Source organism: Trematomus bernacchii, unplaced genomic scaffold (genome assembly GCF_902827165.1).
Source record: "Trematomus bernacchii unplaced genomic scaffold, fTreBer1.1, whole genome shotgun sequence".
Classification (NCBI taxonomy): domain Eukaryota; kingdom Metazoa; phylum Chordata; class Actinopteri; order Perciformes; family Nototheniidae; genus Trematomus; species Trematomus bernacchii.
The window spans coordinates 9,117,568-9,136,384 of record NW_022987593.1 but is presented as its reverse complement, the minus strand read 5'-3'; the positions used below and the strand labels follow the sequence as shown (position 1 = coordinate 9,136,384).

Below are 18,817 nucleotides of genomic sequence, written 5' to 3'. Positions count from 1 at the left end.
CCCCTCTGGTTAGACCATAGAAGCTTTATTTAAAGCCCATGGTAGAAGTAAGGGAACACGGAACCAAAAGAAGGAACAAAATATCGGCATTCTGTTTCAGACCGGACACATTTTCTGGACGGACCTAAGAGAAGTTGGGAGCGCCGATCATTTCGGTAAAAAATGCAAAAACTCTGACTCTTATATTTTAAATGACACCTATATTTGACATTCAGGAACATTGATGTTACTTCTGGACAACCTACATATTACATGTAAACAGCTAATACTAAAGTTAATGTAAAATATGTACCATGTGATTCTACGTGTCCTGTCTGCAACAGCTAGCTAACAAATACGTTATAAACTAATAATTGGTGATCGTACATGTGTTAGCGTTCTAGAATTATCTGAACCTTACTAATATGATTCCGTGTGTGTTTATTGACAGTAGAAGCCAAATAAAGCACTTAAAGGAACTTCCAAACCGTGACCTGGCTCTTAAGATTTTCATTGCCATTTCTACTGTAGCTACTGTGCATATGACAATACTGAACTCGTGTTCCGTGTTCCCAGGTTACCAGCCGTTATCCCCGTGAAAACCAACCGTTAAACCAGTCCGTAGCCTGATTGAAACGATCCAAAGATGCCCAAAAAGAAAACCGGTGCCCGGAAAAAGGCCGAGAGCCGAAAAGAGCGAGAGAAACAGTCCCGAGCCAACCGGGATGTGATCGACGTGGCCAAGCATCCCTGCAACTTCACCATGGTGTGTAATTTAAAACATAATTTCACCCATCAAAGTATCCGAAGTACTGTTTCTTAAACATTTTTTTTCCCATATTTTATTATACTGTACTCACCTTTTATACTGTACTCAGTTTCTCACATATGTATAGTATGTGTAAATATTGTCTTATTTTTCATTTGTTCAAGTAGATTTTAAAATAGCTTTTATAATAATACTTATTTTTGCTAATTTCTTTAAAACAAAGTATTATTTATCCTGTGTCTGTGTAATTACACCAAAGCACATTTCTCGTATTTGTAAACCTGCTTGGTAATAAAACTGATTCTGGTTATTTTGTAACCCTTCAACCTTCTGTTTTTGCAGGAATGCGACAAATGTCAAAGGTAGGTGACTGAATCGTATTATACACTTTCATTCAGGTATATCGGGTGAGCTTGTTAACAAACATGTGTTTCTCCTTGTTATGTCATCTGGTAGAAAACAGAAGAACAGAGCTTTCTGCTACTTCTGTAATTCAGTGCAGAAGCTTCCTATCTGCGCTCAGTGTGGTGAGTAAACTGTGTGGTATGTTTACATGTATGTTATAATGTTTATTTAATCTTACTATCATTTTACTGGTTGTGTCATCTCTCAAATCTAACAATCATCTATAAGCTGTGTGTGGTCATGGTCATTTACCTCTACTTAGACATCTATCTTTAGAAATAGATAAATCAACAATCATTATTCAAACATTAGTAAATTATTCATGGGTTGGGTACTTCGTTCAGACATTAATTTGATGCTTGACTGACTATTTACAGCACAGTCACAATGAAGGAATAGTAATATAGGATAGCCATGTAAAATAAAGGTTGCAATGCGGCACCACAGAGGTCCATATAAGAGTTTATTCCCTAAAGAAGGGTCATGTTGAAAAAAAAAAAAAATGCTGATCCTGCAATTCTAATAGTGCATCCAACTAGCCTTACATGAAACCCTCCCTAAAAGGCACACTAAATGTCCATGTATTTAAATTCCCACACTTCTACATCCTCATGTATCACATTAGTGGAGTACACTTTTAAAAACAGTGTGTGTACTGGCGCCACCAAGTGTTGGGATTTAAAAATACACTTTTGTAAACAGCAGTGCATTTCAATGATGTACTGCAAAAACGTTCACCAACATAAGGCACTAAACACACTAAAATTGTCCAACAGGGGTGTTAAAAAAAAACCTCATGAATAAACTATGTAATGCTTAATGCTGTTTTCTTTTTCAGGCAAAACCAAGTGCATGAAGTCTTCAGATTGTGTCGTTAAACATCCTGGGCTCCACACCACTGGAATGGCCATGGTGGTAAGTTATCAACAGTTCTGAAAAAATATAATCATGTGGCAAATATGCCTTTTCTGCTTTGACCAATCTGCGCTTATCCATCCTTATGTGCTGTTGCAGCGATGTAAGAGTAGATACAGTACTAGTTGTGGGTAGTATTTTAAAATAACTTTAAAATAAATCAATTTGGTTATTTTCATTCAGAGAAGTGTTTGCAGGATTGCTTTTATTAAAAAAAAATGTTTTTATTGTGATGTCTGTGTTTATGCAGCAATGTCTTCAATCAGAATCTATTTTTATTACAGGATTATCATACAGACATGTTAGATTAGTTGTTGAGAGGCATAGGATACAGTGAGTAAGTGTATTGTCACCACTAGAGAGCAGGGTTGCGTTCGAATACTCCAAAAAAACAGCTCCTAAGTTCTAACCCTATCGTCTATTCCTTGACCTCGGAGTGAAACGTCATGGGGTTAAGGGATAGTGGATAGGAGAATTCAAAAGGATTTAGGAGAAGAGACTGCGGTACTTTAGAGAATCCGACTGCACTTTCACTATCTGACGTGTTTATGACGCGCCAGCAGAGGTCATAAATGTGCGCCTGCTGCTGTGGGGAAACTATGGAAACTACAGTTTTCTATACAGCGGACTACAACATGGATGTTTAATAAGAACGAGGGACTACTGTAAACTCATCTAGAGACTCTGCACCGTGCTCTGATGCTGTTGCTTTATGCTTTATGAACGGGGACAACAGAGAAACATATTCTTCATGACCAAAGTTGGAATTGAAATAAAAAAGGAAAGTGAAACTTATGCTTGTCACCCTCTCCCTCCGGTCCACATTAATACAAATGATCCCAATACGTATGATTGTATGAAAAGATCTTAAAACCAATACAAATGTATTTATTATAAACGTTAGTCCTTAACATCTATCACTGTGTATATCACCATTCAAACATCTTTTAAAAGTTGAACAAACCCCACACAGCTCAGTAAAGACTGTGAAATGTTGACTTTATTTGATCATTTCAGTAAAAACTAACGTTCATATTTCTCTTTTTGATTATAATACTGATGAACGTTCAAAACAAAGCACTTTGGCAACTTACCACATACGTTTTAAAATGCTTAATAAGCACCGTAACTTTCATGATATCATTTCTCGTTCATAATCGGTTGTTTCCGTGGACGGCCGACTGTTGTGTGACGGCAAATGCCGCGGCCGCAAGGCATTGTGGGGCAGCATTTTCTCCTCTCCTTTCGGTTAGGGAGGTCCAGTTGTTCCTAGGCTAAAGGAGGTTATAAAGGAAGTTTGAAACCTCCTTTCCTTTTAATTTAGAGAATTCGAACGGCACTTATCATGGCTGCCACTGAGGGACTTCCGGGTCATTTCACTCCGTTAGGAAGGTTCCTAAGCTAAATGGACTATTCGAATGCAACCCAGGTGTCCAGTACAACTTCACCTCCTTGTCCCAGTCATGCACTTTCTGTGTTGCTTGAACCCAGAAGTATTGGCCATTGCCCCTAGAGGCTAAATGACTGTCACACCAATAGCATATTAGTTGTGAGATTTATAGTGGCTTAAAGAAATTGCAAAGTTTTCCTTTTTTTTCTCACTGTACTTTTGTTCTTTACCACAAGGGGGCAGTGTGTGACTTCTGTGAAGCTTGGGTGTGCCACGGCAGGAAATGTCTGAGCACTCACTCCTGTGTGTGTCCTCTGACGGATGCAGACTGCATCGAGTGTGATCGTGCTGTCTGGGACCATGGTAAACCCCCCCTACCCCATTTTAAATTCACGCGGCCACATCACTGTCAAACTCAGAATGAACTCTGGCTGTTTTTACTTTCTGAATAGGAGGGCGAATCTTCCGCTGTAGCTTCTGTAGCAACTTCTTGTGTGAGGATGATCAGTTTGAGCATCAGGCAAGCTGCCAAGTCCTCCAGGCAGAGACATACAAATGTGAGTCATTTGGTTTTGCTTTCCCAATGTCATTCATTAGCGCTCTGTGGAAAATAATGTCTAGAGGGAAAGTTAATTTTTACACTTTGTTTTGGCTTTTCCCATTTCAGGTGTTTCCTGTAACAGACTGGGACAACACTCCTGTCTGCGCTGTAAGGTGAGGGGACATATATTATTATTTCAGAAAACACAATAGAGGGATGTCCTAGTTTTATTGTCGCTACTTGTAGCTACTGAGGTTGCTGTTAAAATATTTACATACTGTAGAACTACTGCCATCTTATCAGCTCACATCATAAATAGTTTCCACAACAAATAACCCACATCTTATAACTGATAAGACAGTTCAAATATATTGCTCCTTTTCCTTTGCTTTTAATTTTAGTTGACCTAAAAAAAGGTAATATTCCCGACGTGCAAGCAACATTTAAGATTAAAACAAGAAACGAGTTAAACACAGCAGGAGAGCGCTCCAATCAGATAAAACGGAACTCCCCAATTGTGGCTGAAGCTGCGGCCAGGAGTTTATTTCTCATCTTTTGAAGCAGTACGCATAATATTTATACCAGACATGTGCTCTGATCTGTTTGAAACGGGTTGGTTGTGTAACTGTCATGTGAGGGTCACCAACAGGACATTTATCACATAGCAGCTTTATCTATAACATGCACTCGTGGCCCAGCAGCTCATGATATCACTTGGCAAGGACTTCATACTGATACAGCACTTTACTTACATATATTCAGCATTTTATTCTAGGTGAATTGGACGTGCTTCACATGAAATGTAAACAAGAAGAGGCCCTATGTAGAGAAGAATAACAACAACAAAAAAGTTGACAAAGGCAACACACACACACACACACACTCTATCTCTCTCTCTCTCTCTCTCTCTCTCTCTCTCTCTCTCTCTCTCTCTCTCTCTCTCTCTCTCTCTCTCTCTAGCTTGGATAAATATGGCTCTCTAGCTTGGATAAATATGGCTCGATATGAATCAGCCAAAACACTGTTGAATGTTTCTTCGTCCTAGACATCCACTGCCATTTTCACTGTTGAATACATAGCTATTATACCATCTATTCTACACTAATGGAACAGCCACATAAATGGTGGCAATTTGTTCTTTTCAGGAGAGGTTAACATTTGAGCAAGTCAGTCTTAAAGCAATACTTGTGTACTCATATGGAGGTTTAAGGAGTTATTCTTGGTTATACTTATTCCTCCTTGTCATACTACATAGAAGAGTAGGATGCCTTCTTAAAACGACTTAATTGTCAGTCTAGTTTGCGTCTTTGTCCTACTAATCCTAGCTTTAAAAGATTAGTAGCAAGCGTTAACTAAATAAAGTCTGTTAACAATAATACAGCCTTTTATAAGAAAACAAGTTTGGTCAATTTTGTCTTCATCATAGACATAGAATGGAAATAGGATGGATTTGTTTTATCTCAGTGAACAGCAGATAAACAGCTGGTATATATTGTCCATTGCAGGTGACTCTCTATACTTGAGGCCAGAGAAAAGGAGGACTTGAATACTTTGCTTAAAATAGATGTGTCATCTAAATGAGCCTGAACCCTCGTTGGATTTGGATTTCATATTCCAGCTCAGAATACCCCTCATACATTCAGATAACGTGTGTGCTGTGAACTTTTCCATGTGATGATTTAAATCTCATTTCAACTGTGTCCCATCAGGCCTGTTACTGTGACGACCACGCCAAGAGTAAGGTCTTCAAACAGGAGAAAGGCAAAAACCCCCCCTGCCCCAAGTGTGGTCACGAGACCCAAGAGACCAAAGATCTCAGCATGTCCAGTGAGTCTCGAGTGGATCTTCAAGTAGAGGAAGGGGCCCGCACCCTTCCTTGCTGCATTGTGATTTCAGGAACTAAACTTGTGTACAAAACAATCAAGGAGATTTGTTTTGTCCTCCAACCTAAATAAGAAACAGAGCTGTTATTTAGTTTTTACTCAGTGAAGAGACTATTTTCCTAATCCTTTAGTCTTTCAGTAATCTGTTGGTTTAAACAAAAGTATTGACTTTTTAGGAAAACAGATGCTTAGTCTCGTGACTTGAATGCTACAGTAATACACATTAGGAACCAATCCTAAACGTTTGTACATACTGCATTCATCTGTAATGGTTTCCTTCAATCTTACGGACTTGTTGGCTAATTTCCCATCCAGTAAGTGAAACCAGAGCTAATGTCTCCTCTGTGATCTCCGCAGCTCGCACGTTGAAATACGGCCGGCAGGCTGGAGCTGATGAAGAGGATGATGATGAATACGGAGCGTCAGGGTACGACGCCTACTGGAAGAACCTGGCATCTGGAGGAGACCAGCAGAGGGTCTACGATGATGAGGACGACGATGATGACGACGATGATGATGACGACGAAGACGATGAGGAGGAAGATGATGATGAAGAAGATGAAGCTGTAGAGGAAAAGGCTGTAGAGGAAAAGGCTGCAGTGGAAAAGGCTGCAGTTGCCGTGGCTGGTCTTAAACTGGAATGAGCTGGCACAATCCCAAAACATCCTCTGCAGATGTTCACTTGTTACAGCGCAGTAAAGCATAGAGATAAACATAAAGAGGTGGTATAGTTGAAGCTGGGTGTCCATAATACAAAAAATACAATTTGGCACATTTAGTATGTATCTAGGCTAAAATTGGATGAGGGGGTAATAGTCCAAGAAAGACAAAAACTCCATGAATATACTCATTGCACTCTGTAAAATTAAGGTGGTCATCTGCTCTGTAGATATCTTCAAATTGGTGATATGGTAATGCTGGTCTAAAATCAAAAGTAGCTAAATCCCAACATGCAGTAAGGTCTGTGATGTCATGAGGTTGATCCAACGTGAAAACATCTGGTAACCTTTCAAAAGAAAACCTCATTGTTTTCCCAATTTATTTAGCAAATGTATGATTTTATAATTCCAGATAATTCTTAGTTTCTCTATCGGTACTGGACAATTTTGATCTGGGAATTTCAGAGTTTTTTTCTGCCAATATTAGCTCCTTCCTCCGACTGTATTAAATAAAGGTTTTACCGCAAATGGCCCCAATACGCTGTCACACCCATCCTTAAGACAACTTGATGTTACATGCAACGTGTATATTTCGTCACAGGTCCCCTCCCCAAGACAAGATACAGACCCGCGCAGTGTGAGGCTCCTGAAGTATTTTTTTCCAACTATAAATACTCATGTCATAGCATAAGCGATTGCCAACTTTATCAGAACTTGACCCATGATATGAGTTCATTTAAACAGCAGTTTGACCTTTCACACAAAACACTTATTTTCCGCTTGTTTGTTATCAGGGGCACATAAGATGATTCATACACACACCTCGTCCTTGTTAGCTTCTTCTTCTGATGCATTCTGGGTAGTTGGTCATATTTTCTACTGAAAAATCAACTTTTATCATTTTATTGTAATTCGGTATATTCCCTAACAAAGTAGCAGTTATGAAATCTTCATAAACCACACACACAATCTGTGTTTGGTTGGTTATCAAACCATGTTACAGTTAGAACTAACTTTATATCATGTTGTATTCACAATGTCTTTGCTGTGTAATACATGTTGATCTGCTGAGGAGTTAATGTTTCATAGTGTGCTGATCTGATTGGGCTTCACTGCTTCAATGTAACACAAAGGTTGTTCCAACAGCATAACCTATTTGCCCTGATCCCTGTAATGCATTTGTGAAGACATGTTAGTGTAAAAATATTCCATTAAATAATACTATTGGAGTGATCATTTCCAAATGGCAGAGATTGGTTGTCATCTTTTGTGGACTGAGTGACTGACTGAACTTTGAACTTTTATTCTGACATGGAGATGAACAAGTAAGCGTAATGTCTCATCTTTATTATATATAAAGGTTTAGATTAAATACAACTGTAGTGTCATTGCACAGAGAACAACCAACACAGTTTGCATACAAACAAAGTGCAAATATTTATAAAGTGCATTAGTTTTCAGTTAATTCACAGAAAAAACACATGGTGAGCTCTATGGTTTTGATTATTATTATAGAATATTATTATCAATTTGTATTATTACCACATACATTTAGAAGCATTTTACTGGTGTCAATAAGCCACTTTTAAATACTTGGGTATTACTACTGGGTAATTTAGTAGTACAGTACTGAAAAATATAAGCTTAATGGGTTTTTACATTTTAAACACAGTAAAAATAGAGCAGTAACAAGTACAATATTTCCCTGTGCAGCTAAAGTTTAACGTTTTTTAAAATGGGAATCCTGAAGTAAAGTATGACAGTAGAGGAGAGTACTTGAGGTTGCTGTCCACTGCTGGTGAGTAGTGCTGTGGGAGGAGTGAACTTCGGCAGCATGACGCGCAGCGGCGGGGCAGCAGGGCGTCGGTCTCTGGAGCGACATCTGGACCGCAGTCCCGCTCCTCGGAGCCGCTAATACCACCACGACCCATGAGACTAAAGAGCTTTCTAGGAACAAGTTAAATGCAAACATGTAATCTCGGATTGATGCTCCACTGGGTAGGAGAGAGACCTCTGCACAGATGATAGACTTCATGACGGCTTTCCCGGTAATCCTCGTCGAGCCCACATGCCACGGAGACCTGCGAGCGGTGAGCTGACTTTCTGTGTTCGTGTGTGTACTAAATTAAACCAGATCTAACTCAACTACACCTCAGGTTTAAACTTATAGCAGAAACAATTTTAATGAAGCAGGGCTAAAAAGTGTCAACATTTACAACGATGGGAAATAACTGGTGCGTAATAATCGGGGGTGTGTCAATTTGGTGATCCACGTGCGTCCATGCCGGAGAAATGTCAGCTGCTGTCAGTGAATCAGGATCCTCTGTGATTATTTGGTTGTTACCAAACTAATCACCAGTATGGTGAAGGGTTTAGTTTCACTTTCAGTTTGTGCAGTGATCTGCTTCACCAAGCCACTCCTTCCGTCTTGAGGTTGATACTGTAGCGACGACATGAGGTTGCGTAATCACAGGCAACAAACACACACAGGTGTCCAAAAGTGTGTGAGGAATGATCGAGTAACACGTGCACGTTTACGCATTTATTTATGTGTAGACCTACAAGTCCTGGGAGAGTAGCTACTTGTCCTTTTACTTAAATCCTCTCAGAAGTCAGTATTGATAATTGAGTATTATCAAGTATTGTTGTGCGTTTAATCTAAAAAAAACTAATCATAATATATTGTGTTTTCTTGTAACATCTTAATGTGAAAAAACCCAGCTACAAGATAGATAAATGTAGAAAAGAATCAAGCAAATATTTCCCTCCAAAATGTAGCAGAGGTATAAAAAAAAGCATAAATGGAAATACACAAGTAATAGTGCAAGTAAATTCCTCCTCTGTCTATTATAGATTTCAAAGGGAAATATTGTCAATTTTTACTCCACTACTTTACTAGGACATAAAGTTATTCTGCCGACTCTGATTTCACATTGAAACAAGTCATTATCTTCTAAAAGACTTGATGAATCATTGCATAGTTCTCATTAAATACAAGTCTTTGTGCCCCTTGATTTGCCAGGGAGGAAACTTTCACATTACATTACATGTTATTTGTTAGACGCTTTTATCCAAAGCGACTTATATACATTCAGTACTGTGGACAATCCCCACAGGAGCAATTTGGGGTGAAGTGTCTTGCCCAGGGACACAACGACGTGCTGACTGCAGTGGGACTCGAACTTGCTATCCCCTGATTCGAAGTCCAGCACACTGTCCACTGAGCCACAGCCGCCATTAAATCTCAAATATAGGCGTGCACGTGTCTTATGTGTTGCAACATATTTTGAGGGAAATCAACAATTCAGTGGCAGTGTAATACCGGTGCAAATTGTAAGTAGGAGACGTGTCTTGCAGAAATTAACAATATTTAGTAGCTTCAGGATTCTTTTGCTGTTTAAGTTTTTCTCTGTTGGAGCCTTGCATGCATTCACATAATTTTTAATAACTTCTGATTATTTCCACTCAGCTCTTTTTACCTTTCAAACAACATTTCACTTTGCATTGAAACAAGAAATTAAGTTATCATACCTTCAGAAGTTACTGACTTCTCTTAAAGGTAGGGTAGGTAATTCACTTCAGAAACACTTTTTGTTATATTCCATGGAATGCTCTTAACATCCCGATAGCAATGAATACATTAAATGCTTTGACAATAAATACTTACAAAAAATGCATCTGTGGAAGCCGTAGCGTTTAAAAAGCACGACCAATCATCTGAGCTGGCCCGGCTAAAATAACTGGATGGCCTACCTGCTTGTCAGCCTTCCATCTCGTGCACAAATGTATCTCGTGCCCTCATTGGTCATGTGCACGTTCGTGTGTGTTGGAGGAGGGCCTCTATAAGGAAGTCTGAAGGAAGGGGCAGATTTTCTTCGGCTGCGTACTTTCAAATTCTAGCGCACTCGAGCTGGTTTCTCCATTCTTACCGACCCTACCTTTAACTTCTCACACAACTGCTGAGAACAAAATGTGTTCAACTCTTCAGCTTCACTTCAGAGTCACACAACTATCTGAACAATGCAACTGTCCCAGATGTACCACTTTGTGCATTACCTCATGTTAAACCAGTGTATTTGCTGCATTTTTAAATAAGTAACGGAAACAGTAAGAACAGAGCAGGATTTCCTGCTTCATGTGAGAAACTTTTCTCTATTTAATATTATCAGAAACTGGGTATGTTTAGATTTTTTTTTACAATTTTCTGACACTTTATATATTGTACAATTACTTGATCAATTCAGATCAAAGTCAGCTCATTAAGGAAAGGTGTACAATGGTGTACATCTGCTCTCCATGTGACTGTCTGATTGGCTTTCTGCCACTTCAACATCTAATAAATCCCAACAGAATGCATTGAGGAAACACCTTGGTCTTCTTTTGTTTTTTTTTACCAGAAGCGGGTCACACCTACCATTGTCTTCAGTGACGCAGAAGTAGAAATTTCATTCAGATTTCTTTCATGTACTCTCTGGCTAAATGTCATAAAACTAACCTACTTAAACAATGCAACAAAAGGTTTACAGATCATGAACTCTAAAACAACATGTCACCTGCACGGGTAAACACAATTACAATAAGGCAAACTGATCTCTACTGCACATTTCTCAAACTTGTTGGCAATAATGAGTTACAAACACTCGCACAAATGACTGCAGGGAGACAAGAATCTCGGGAAAATCCTTATGCGTTTTGAACTTGGAAACATTGTGTTAGGCAGAGGAGGGCCAAAGTGGTGGTCATGGATGGCAAATGGCACCTAGTGATGGGAATTCCGGCTCTTTTTAGTGAGCCGGATCATTTGGCTCGGCTCACCAAGAACAGCCGGCTTTTTCGGCTCCCAAAGGGCTCTTCATTTTACCACATATACCTTTTATAATTCAATCAAATGTAGCCCTGTTTGACAAAAGATTTATATGTGTCACTTAAATTATTCAATACATCCTTTGTACTGAAGTATTCAAAACCTCATTGTTTTCCCAATTTATTTTGCAAATGCATGATTTTATAATTTCAGATCATTCTTAGTTGTTTATCGGTACTAGACAATTTTGATCTGGGAATTTCAGAGTTTTTTTCTGCCAATATTAACTCCTTCCCCCGACTGTATTAAATAAAGGTTTAACCGCAAATGGCCCCAATACGCTGTCACACCCATCCTTAAGACAACTTGTTTTCTCCTATGATGTTACATGCAACGTGTATATTTCGTCACAGGTCCCCTCCCCAAGACAAGATACAGACCCGCGCAGTGTGAGGCTCCTGAAGTATTTTTTTCCAACTATAAATACTCATGTCATAGCATAAGCTTTCTTTGAAAGATTTGCCGTCATCCAAACATTTGGAACAAAGCTGAAGGTTTATGTTATGATCAATACTTTTCATATTTCAACTATGTCTTGGTGGTATCATGTAATTTTTCAATTGGTCAGTTTGAAGGGGCCGAAGGGTCTAAATACTACAATACCCATAAGCCTCAGTTGCATGCCAAATAAAAGCGATTGCCAACTTTATCAGAACTTTACCCATGATATGAGTTCATTTAAACAGAAGTTTGACCTTTCACACAAAACACTTATTTTCCGCTTGTTTGTTAGCTTCTTCTTCTTCTGCCCCTTCCTTCAGACTTCCTTACAGAGCCCCTCCTCCAACACACACAAACGTGCACATGACCAATGAGGGCACGAGATACATACAATACATCCTTTGTACTGAAGTATTCAAAAGTAAAAATTACATTTTGAATATAAATGATTTGCTGTGGCCAATTGTTTTCATTGCATTTACAGACCCTTGTAACTTTCTGATACCACCCAAAGAATGTAGAACCACGCTACACAAAGCAGATAGCAACACCTATAAAAACTTTAGCATAGACATTTAAAAAAAGGGCAGCTACTGTATCGACATTTTAAAATTGTATTTAAAGAAAAAGCCCCAACAAAACAGCAACAGCTGAAATCAAATCTTTGCTGAGTATAAAATAAAAAACTAAATATATTGCAATGTGCAAAACATCAGCATCCAACCGTCTCTAATCCTTGGATATTACATGTCACTGCATGCATGCACGGAGCACCCATAGTGCGGAAATCATCATATCATTCTGTCTTGTATTACTTAACAACAAAAAAACAACAACAAAAAACGTCTCGTTCGCGACCGACACATCACTAATGGCACCCTCTTATGACCCCTACCAGATTCAAAAGGTGATTGGTACATCTGTTGTTGGAGAATCAAACTAAAAACTAAAGAGGACGCAAATTGGCAACAAGGAGACAAAACAGCTACAAAGATGCAACATTGACACCAAGAGACACAAAACAACCAGAAATATTCGCAAAATGGCAACATACAGTAGTTTCAAAACAACCACAAAGTTGCAGAAATATATGTAGAGGCACCCACAAAGACGCAAAGCAACCACAGAGAGACACGAAAAAAAACCAAAAGACCGCAAAGAGTGGCAAAAAAACAACAACAAAGATGCAAAGCGATCACAGAGATGGGACCAGTTCAAATTTCAATATGTTTGTAGACGGAAATTCACAATCCAGGGACTGACTCACACAGTCACGCAATACGTACTTGAAGCCCTGTGCAGTCTGTTATTGAAGGGAAGCTGCCAACACTAAGTCAATATCAGCAGCACTAAAACAAATGGATGCTTGTTGGCAAATTCAGAACCAAGCTGACTTTACTATGAAGGTAGATATGGTGCAAAATGCGAGAGCGTGTAAAACCTGATGTGAGCGCTTACAGAACAAAAATCTGAGCTTGTGTGCATACATTTACACTTGTATAAAAATATCCACGTATCTGTGATTTGAAGTCACAGAAGAAAAAAAAAGTTTTGTAGCTTGTAGAAAAAAAATGAACTTAGTGATGAAATGTTCACTTGCAGAAAAATATATATTTTTTAAATATATTTTCCATTACAACTGCAACTTGGTTATTACAACCTCTCAAATCAGTCATTACAACTTCACGAATCTGCTCTGTGGCAGTATAAATCGACGAATCTGCGGCCTTGACTTTTGATACACTTCTTGCGATGAATGTGTCGCAAAAGTCATTTTCACCTGTAGATGTGGGGGGAGGGAGGGGGGTTGGAGCGAAGGAGCGGAGCTATCAGAACGAGGAGGCCCATTGTGTTCTTTTTAACCAAATATCTCTCAGAGGGGCGTTGGGAGTGGCTCCTTATTTTCATCTAAAGTAACAGACAGAGAATCGGCACTTTTGAAACAGGGCTGAAACAGAGGGGATTATGGGATGCTGCAATGATCTGTTTGGTATTTTGAGCCAAACACTTCAGAGACATGTTTTGTATATATCTGAGACCTATAATATATTGATGAAAAACAGTATAATAGGGGACCTTTAAGGAAAAATGTAGTCCCTAACCATCTCTATTTTTCTCATCAGTCTTGTTTAATAATAAACAAAATAATCTTAAGGATGAAACACTAACACTTCCTTGTTTTATTTTGTTTTATTTATAGAAAGGCATCCAGTTCCATTCGACCTGTAATCTATGCAGAGAGAGCCACACAACTCAGGTCTGGCTTTGTTTCTTAGTTCTGAGGTAGGCATACAGTGTGTGACCTGTTTTCTAACTAATGTATTGCTTATTAAATATAAAAATACACTTACCAAAGACAACACAATAGGTAAGTCCCTCTACATTATTCAAAAGAGAAAACATTACCAACAAAGGATCCTTTTCGTGTTTAAAGTAATGCTATAAAAAGCAATGTCATGTACAGTTCTTTCCTCAGATTGAAAATGAGAACACATCCTGTATAACTTGATATCACTCATCTATTCGAGTATAAATGGCTTGTTAATACTGGTAAAGTTCCCTGAGAAGATTACCTGCATTACTGTAAAAGATGATATTGTAGAAGTTGTTAGAAAATAGAGATAAATAACTTCTATCTTTGACAACACAATGTGTGTCGTTTATTTACTAGTTACTCTAAACATTTTATAGAAACACACAGTGTAATTGTGAAGGTGAAAGAGCAAAGAGAATAAGTTGATCACTAGTTTTTATTATTATTGTATTGTTATTTTGTGATCAGTGTCTCTTCATTCTCTTGAAGCTTCCTGAGTACATCTCCGTGTGCTGCCTCTTTGCCAGAGACACGTGAATTACAGATCTGCTTTGATGGTCTGAGAGAAGCCATTAAGGTGAGAGAAGGTATTAAAAAATATATATATATCTATTTCAATGTTTATCTATGAATAGTATCATAAAATAATGTGTTAAACCATCATGTTTTTACGTTTACTCATACTTTGTTGGCATCTTATTAAGCCTTAGTCGTTTATTTCTGTACGTCCGTCACCCCATTAGTCTGAACAAAATATCTAAGGAACACCTTGAGGGAATTTCTTTCAATTTGGCACAATTTTCCTCTTGAACTCAAGGATGAACTGAGTATATTTTAGTTGTTAAAGGTACAGGTCACTGTGACTTCACGTCCAATTTTCTTGATATTTCCGGAAAGCCTCAAGCTGATTTCTTTGAATTCGGCCAATGATTCAATATTCATGGTGAAAGACCAGTGACATCACAAAACAGATTTTGGACAATGACTAAAAAATGTGTATCCTAATTATAATGTAAACCGATTAGGGCTGTCAACGCGTTAATAACGCGTTAACGGAATTATTTTATAACACAAATTATTTTAACGTGCGATTAACGCATGTGTATTTGTCCTCGGCCCGCCCCGTTGTTTCAGAGCCCAAAGGCTTGACGTTGTTGTTGTTGTTGTTGTTAGTTGGATGGTGGATTAGATTCTAGCGAGAGATATGGATACAAAAAAAGGTGTTTTAAACAGCAAGCCAAGCACAGAGCTGATGCTGACAGCCCCGCTCCTGCCACTCGCTTGCGGCAGACCACGCTTGAAAGTTTGCCGGGGAGACGCCTGAACACGGCGTCTACGAGCAGCAAGCTTTCAACAGCGATAGCTAAATGGGTGGCTACAGCTTGCAGGGCAATTAACATCGTGGAGGACGAGGGACTGTGTGAGATAATTCGGATCGCATCCAACGTGTCGACTGCACATCACAGCGCATTATTTTGACCCTAGTTGGGAACTTCAGTTTCATGCTTTGACTGTTATGAAGACAGAGGAGCGGCATTTCGCAGACAACTGTAAACAGGCTTGTCTGTTTGAGCAACTGGCTCAGTGCAAAGAAGTAGACAGGGTTGGGAGAGAGTGTAAGAGAGAGAGGTTCCAGGTTGTTGTATTGAAAATATTCAGGAGAATATTTGCCATTGTTCCAATGATAATAAACAAACATTTGCATAAAGCATATTTGTCCACTCATATATTGATAAGAGTATTAAAAGCTTGAAAAATATTCCTCTAAGGTACATTTAGAACAGATAAAAAATGTGCGATTAATTTGCGATTAATCGCGATTAACTATGGACATCATGCGATTAATAGCGATTAAATATTTGAAACGACTGACAGCCCTAAAACCGATGTCAAATAGGAAGAAATGATCTAGTGATGACGTACATGCTGCTTGACTGGTTGGCTAACTCTAGTTTCACCTGTAGTGGATTGTTCCTCTTGGTTTTACATTTGAAAACATTGAAATGTGTGTCTAATCTGAGTCTTTCTTTCCCATTTTCAGAATTCTAGCGCTATGCTGTATGCTCCTAATGAAGTAATGAATGACGTTGAAGTAAGTTGTAAAAGTACATGATACAATTATTGTTTTTAAATGACAAAATAATTTCACATGTCGACAATAAAAACGTAAAAGATGCTTATTGATTGTCTATTTTTCGTATCGTCCTAAAAGTAAGTATAAAGTATCCAGTATTTCAGCCATTCAAAAAAATAAGTATAAAGCCCTCCAGTTATTGAGATTAGCACCACATTGATGTTAGCTAAAAGAACATGTTGTGTTTATGCCACATAAAAAGTGATATGCCCTGCAGCCTTGATACTGCCGATTGAGCCATATCAAAGTTGTAAACACTGTGTACATAACGAGAGGTGGGATTGTGTGTCTGGCATAAATAGCAGAAAACTGGGCTATTGACGATGATAGTTTGACACAAATGGCTCCATCCTTTCGTTAAATCATTACTACGGTGTACTTTAACATTTTTAGATGTCCTTGCTGCCTTTGGACTTGGTGTTCTGAAAAAAATTGATAACCTCGAAAGCCAAGTTGCATTCCCCTAAAATATGAAACCCAGGCCTTAGTGGTAATATTAAAAAAAACACACAACTTAAGACAGAATTCATGTTACGTCTTGATTTGTGAGCCGGATCAAGTTTCTGACTCAAAGCTGTTTAAACCTGCATGATGTGCACAAAGATCTGACACAGCCACAAAAATATGTGAATACTTGTTTATAACTGTCTTAATAAACCTAATGTGTCCATACTGAGGCATTCCTCTCTCTCCTAGGAGAACTGTACACTGATGTTGCTCAAATGTTACATGTTGGAGTTGATGATAGTCATACACGAAGAAGAAATTAAAACCATTGACGTAAACTGCATCTTTGAATTCAATCACCATTATCTGGAGAAACATAATACTGTAAGTCCTGTTTTTCTATCCACCAGGTCAACTTGCATTACACAAAGCTTCTGTGCTATATTACTGTTTGTGTTTTTATATAGATTCATGTTGATTGTGTCTTTTTGAATTTCAGGATGGCTGTCGACGACCATGTGAATCGTACCCTCTTGTAAATATTACAAGATTCTCGGAAAGACTACAAAGTTTTTTGGAAGAAATGAATAGTCGTATGCCGTAAATACTGTGAGCCACACATGTTCATTTGTAAATATCTGTAAATAATTTGTTTTTATTTTGTAAATATAATGCTACGCATGCCGTCCGGTATTTTGTATCAAAGTGAATCTAAATGTATAGAATGATTGCTTTTAACTGTACAGAGGAAGTCTCTATGTGCCACAATCTGCCTTTCAGTTGTACTGTTTAAAGAGAAGTATCAGCATCAAGTACTACTACTGTGTATACAGAATGTATAATATTATTAAGCTCATTGCTATGCACTACTGAATGTCACATTTACGCAGTATATGCCTTATGAACTCCAGTATCTTCAGAATCATTGCTTATCCAGTAAATGATATCTCAACAATTAAGTCTTTCATTGTTTTTGTGGTTCTTTTATCTCAAGCTTTTGTCAAAACTGCTTTTTAGTTCAGTCGAGTTTACATTCAGGGATTGTGGAAATTCAGATTGCATTAGCCTTATGTTTAAACAATGCAAGCGTTTGTGGTGCAGGTGTGATGAGTCCGATAGAAATGTAATATGATCCAGAATAGATCAGAGAGTTTGGTTATCAGACAGTGAGAAAACAGGATATTAGAAGTCGAGGAAGTTATCATGGTGGCTATCTCTTATCAATCATGAGGTATGAAGAAATATAAGAATCACGTCACAAAGTAATCTACTGGGAATGTGTCCTAGAATGTATTTATTGGACGAAGCAGCATCAGTCCGGATAATGTAGTACCCGGTGACCATGTGTTTTTTTTTGCAGGCTGGCCTCATATAAAAGTAATTATGGAGACATTAAGGGCTAAAGTTTGTCTGAACGCACTCACTTATCATTATCTTTGTGGTCTAACAAAATTACTGAGTGCATTTCCTTCCTCATAAAACATTTAAACAAGTAATTGTGCATTGGTTTCTTCCCTATTTGTTTGCTAGTGGTCTTCTTCTTCACAACCTTTCTTGGCACATTGCTGTTCTTCATGGTGCATTTCCATTACCAACTGGCGTAGCCTGAGGACAAGATGTGGAATGTGCTACATGCGTGCTTGCACAAATATCTGCTCATATTTGGGCATGAAACCAAAACAACAATGTGGAGTTGCTCCATAGCGCAGGTTAACAATTCGACAGGGCACCTTTAATTTGGTATGAAAGACAAAGAAAAAGGCTGATAATCCTGTGCTTCATTATATGATGCCCTTTTGGGAATTTGATACCAGAGAAATTCAATTAAAGTGAGACAAAACCACTTTAGAGATTACCTTGGAAGAAGTCCAGGTCATAGATGCCACATCAGAAAGACTGACAGCAGCCTCCTGATGTTTGTTAACTTCTTGTAAAATTACAAAAGTTCTGTTCAATGACCATACATATGTTTCTGTATGTTGTATTTAACAAAGAGCTCCGCTGAGACATGAAGCCTTTTTTTTTTTTTTAACCAACCGTGTTGCGATGAGTCATCAAACAGACTGATAATGATCA

The 18,817-nt window shown here is 38.3% G+C and overlaps 2 protein-coding genes across 3 annotated transcripts; both read left to right on the top strand.

The window, feature by feature from the left end:
• Positions 1-84: 84 nt before the first annotated feature.
• On the top strand, positions 85-7,794 carry znf330 (zinc finger protein 330). 2 transcript variants are annotated; one of them, XM_034129555.1, is made up of 10 exons: positions 85-155; positions 556-745; positions 1,091-1,110; positions 1,205-1,275; positions 1,992-2,068; positions 3,695-3,821; positions 3,911-4,015; positions 4,126-4,172; positions 5,709-5,826; positions 6,240-7,794. In XM_034129555.1, exons 2-10 carry the CDS (start codon positions 626-628, stop codon positions 6,524-6,526), a joined length of 972 nt encoding a protein of 323 aa, XP_033985446.1. In that variant the 5' UTR covers positions 85-155; positions 556-625; the 3' UTR covers positions 6,527-7,794. The 2 variants fall into 2 exon arrangements, with proteins under 2 accessions (XP_033985446.1, XP_033985447.1); XM_034129556.1 differs by lacking the exon at positions 85-155 and adding an exon at positions 233-254 and having other exon boundaries at positions 6,240-6,526.
• Positions 7,795-8,366: 572 nt separating this feature from the next.
• LOC117482276 (interleukin-15-like) lies at positions 8,367-18,233 on the top strand. The gene is made up of 6 exons (XM_034130339.1): positions 8,367-8,631; positions 14,047-14,129; positions 14,650-14,737; positions 16,202-16,252; positions 16,991-17,125; positions 17,241-18,233. The coding sequence occupies exons 1-6, from the start codon at positions 8,563-8,565 to the stop codon at positions 17,343-17,345; spliced, it is 531 nt and encodes a 176-aa protein (XP_033986230.1). The 5' UTR covers positions 8,367-8,562; the 3' UTR covers positions 17,346-18,233.
• Positions 18,234-18,817: the final 584 nt, after the last annotated feature.

Excerpts from the sequence above, each read along its gene's own strand:
- znf330 (XM_034129555.1), top strand. The coding sequence starts at position 626 with ATGCCCAAAAAGAAAACCGGTGCCCGGAAAAAGGCCGAGAGCCGAAAA. Across the intron at positions 2,069-3,694 it reads CCACTGGAATGGCCATGGTG|GGGGCAGTGTGTGACTTCTG; the intron begins GTAAGTTATCAA and ends CTTTACCACAAG. Across the intron at positions 4,173-5,708 it reads ACTCCTGTCTGCGCTGTAAG|GCCTGTTACTGTGACGACCA; the intron begins GTGAGGGGACAT and ends GTGTCCCATCAG.
- LOC117482276 (XM_034130339.1), top strand. The coding sequence starts at position 8,563 with ATGATAGACTTCATGACGGCTTTCCCGGTAATCCTCGTCGAGCCCACA. Across the intron at positions 14,130-14,649 it reads CTTTGTTTCTTAGTTCTGAG|CTTCCTGAGTACATCTCCGT; the intron begins GTAGGCATACAG and ends ATTCTCTTGAAG. Across the intron at positions 14,738-16,201 it reads GTCTGAGAGAAGCCATTAAG|AATTCTAGCGCTATGCTGTA; the intron begins GTGAGAGAAGGT and ends TCCCATTTTCAG.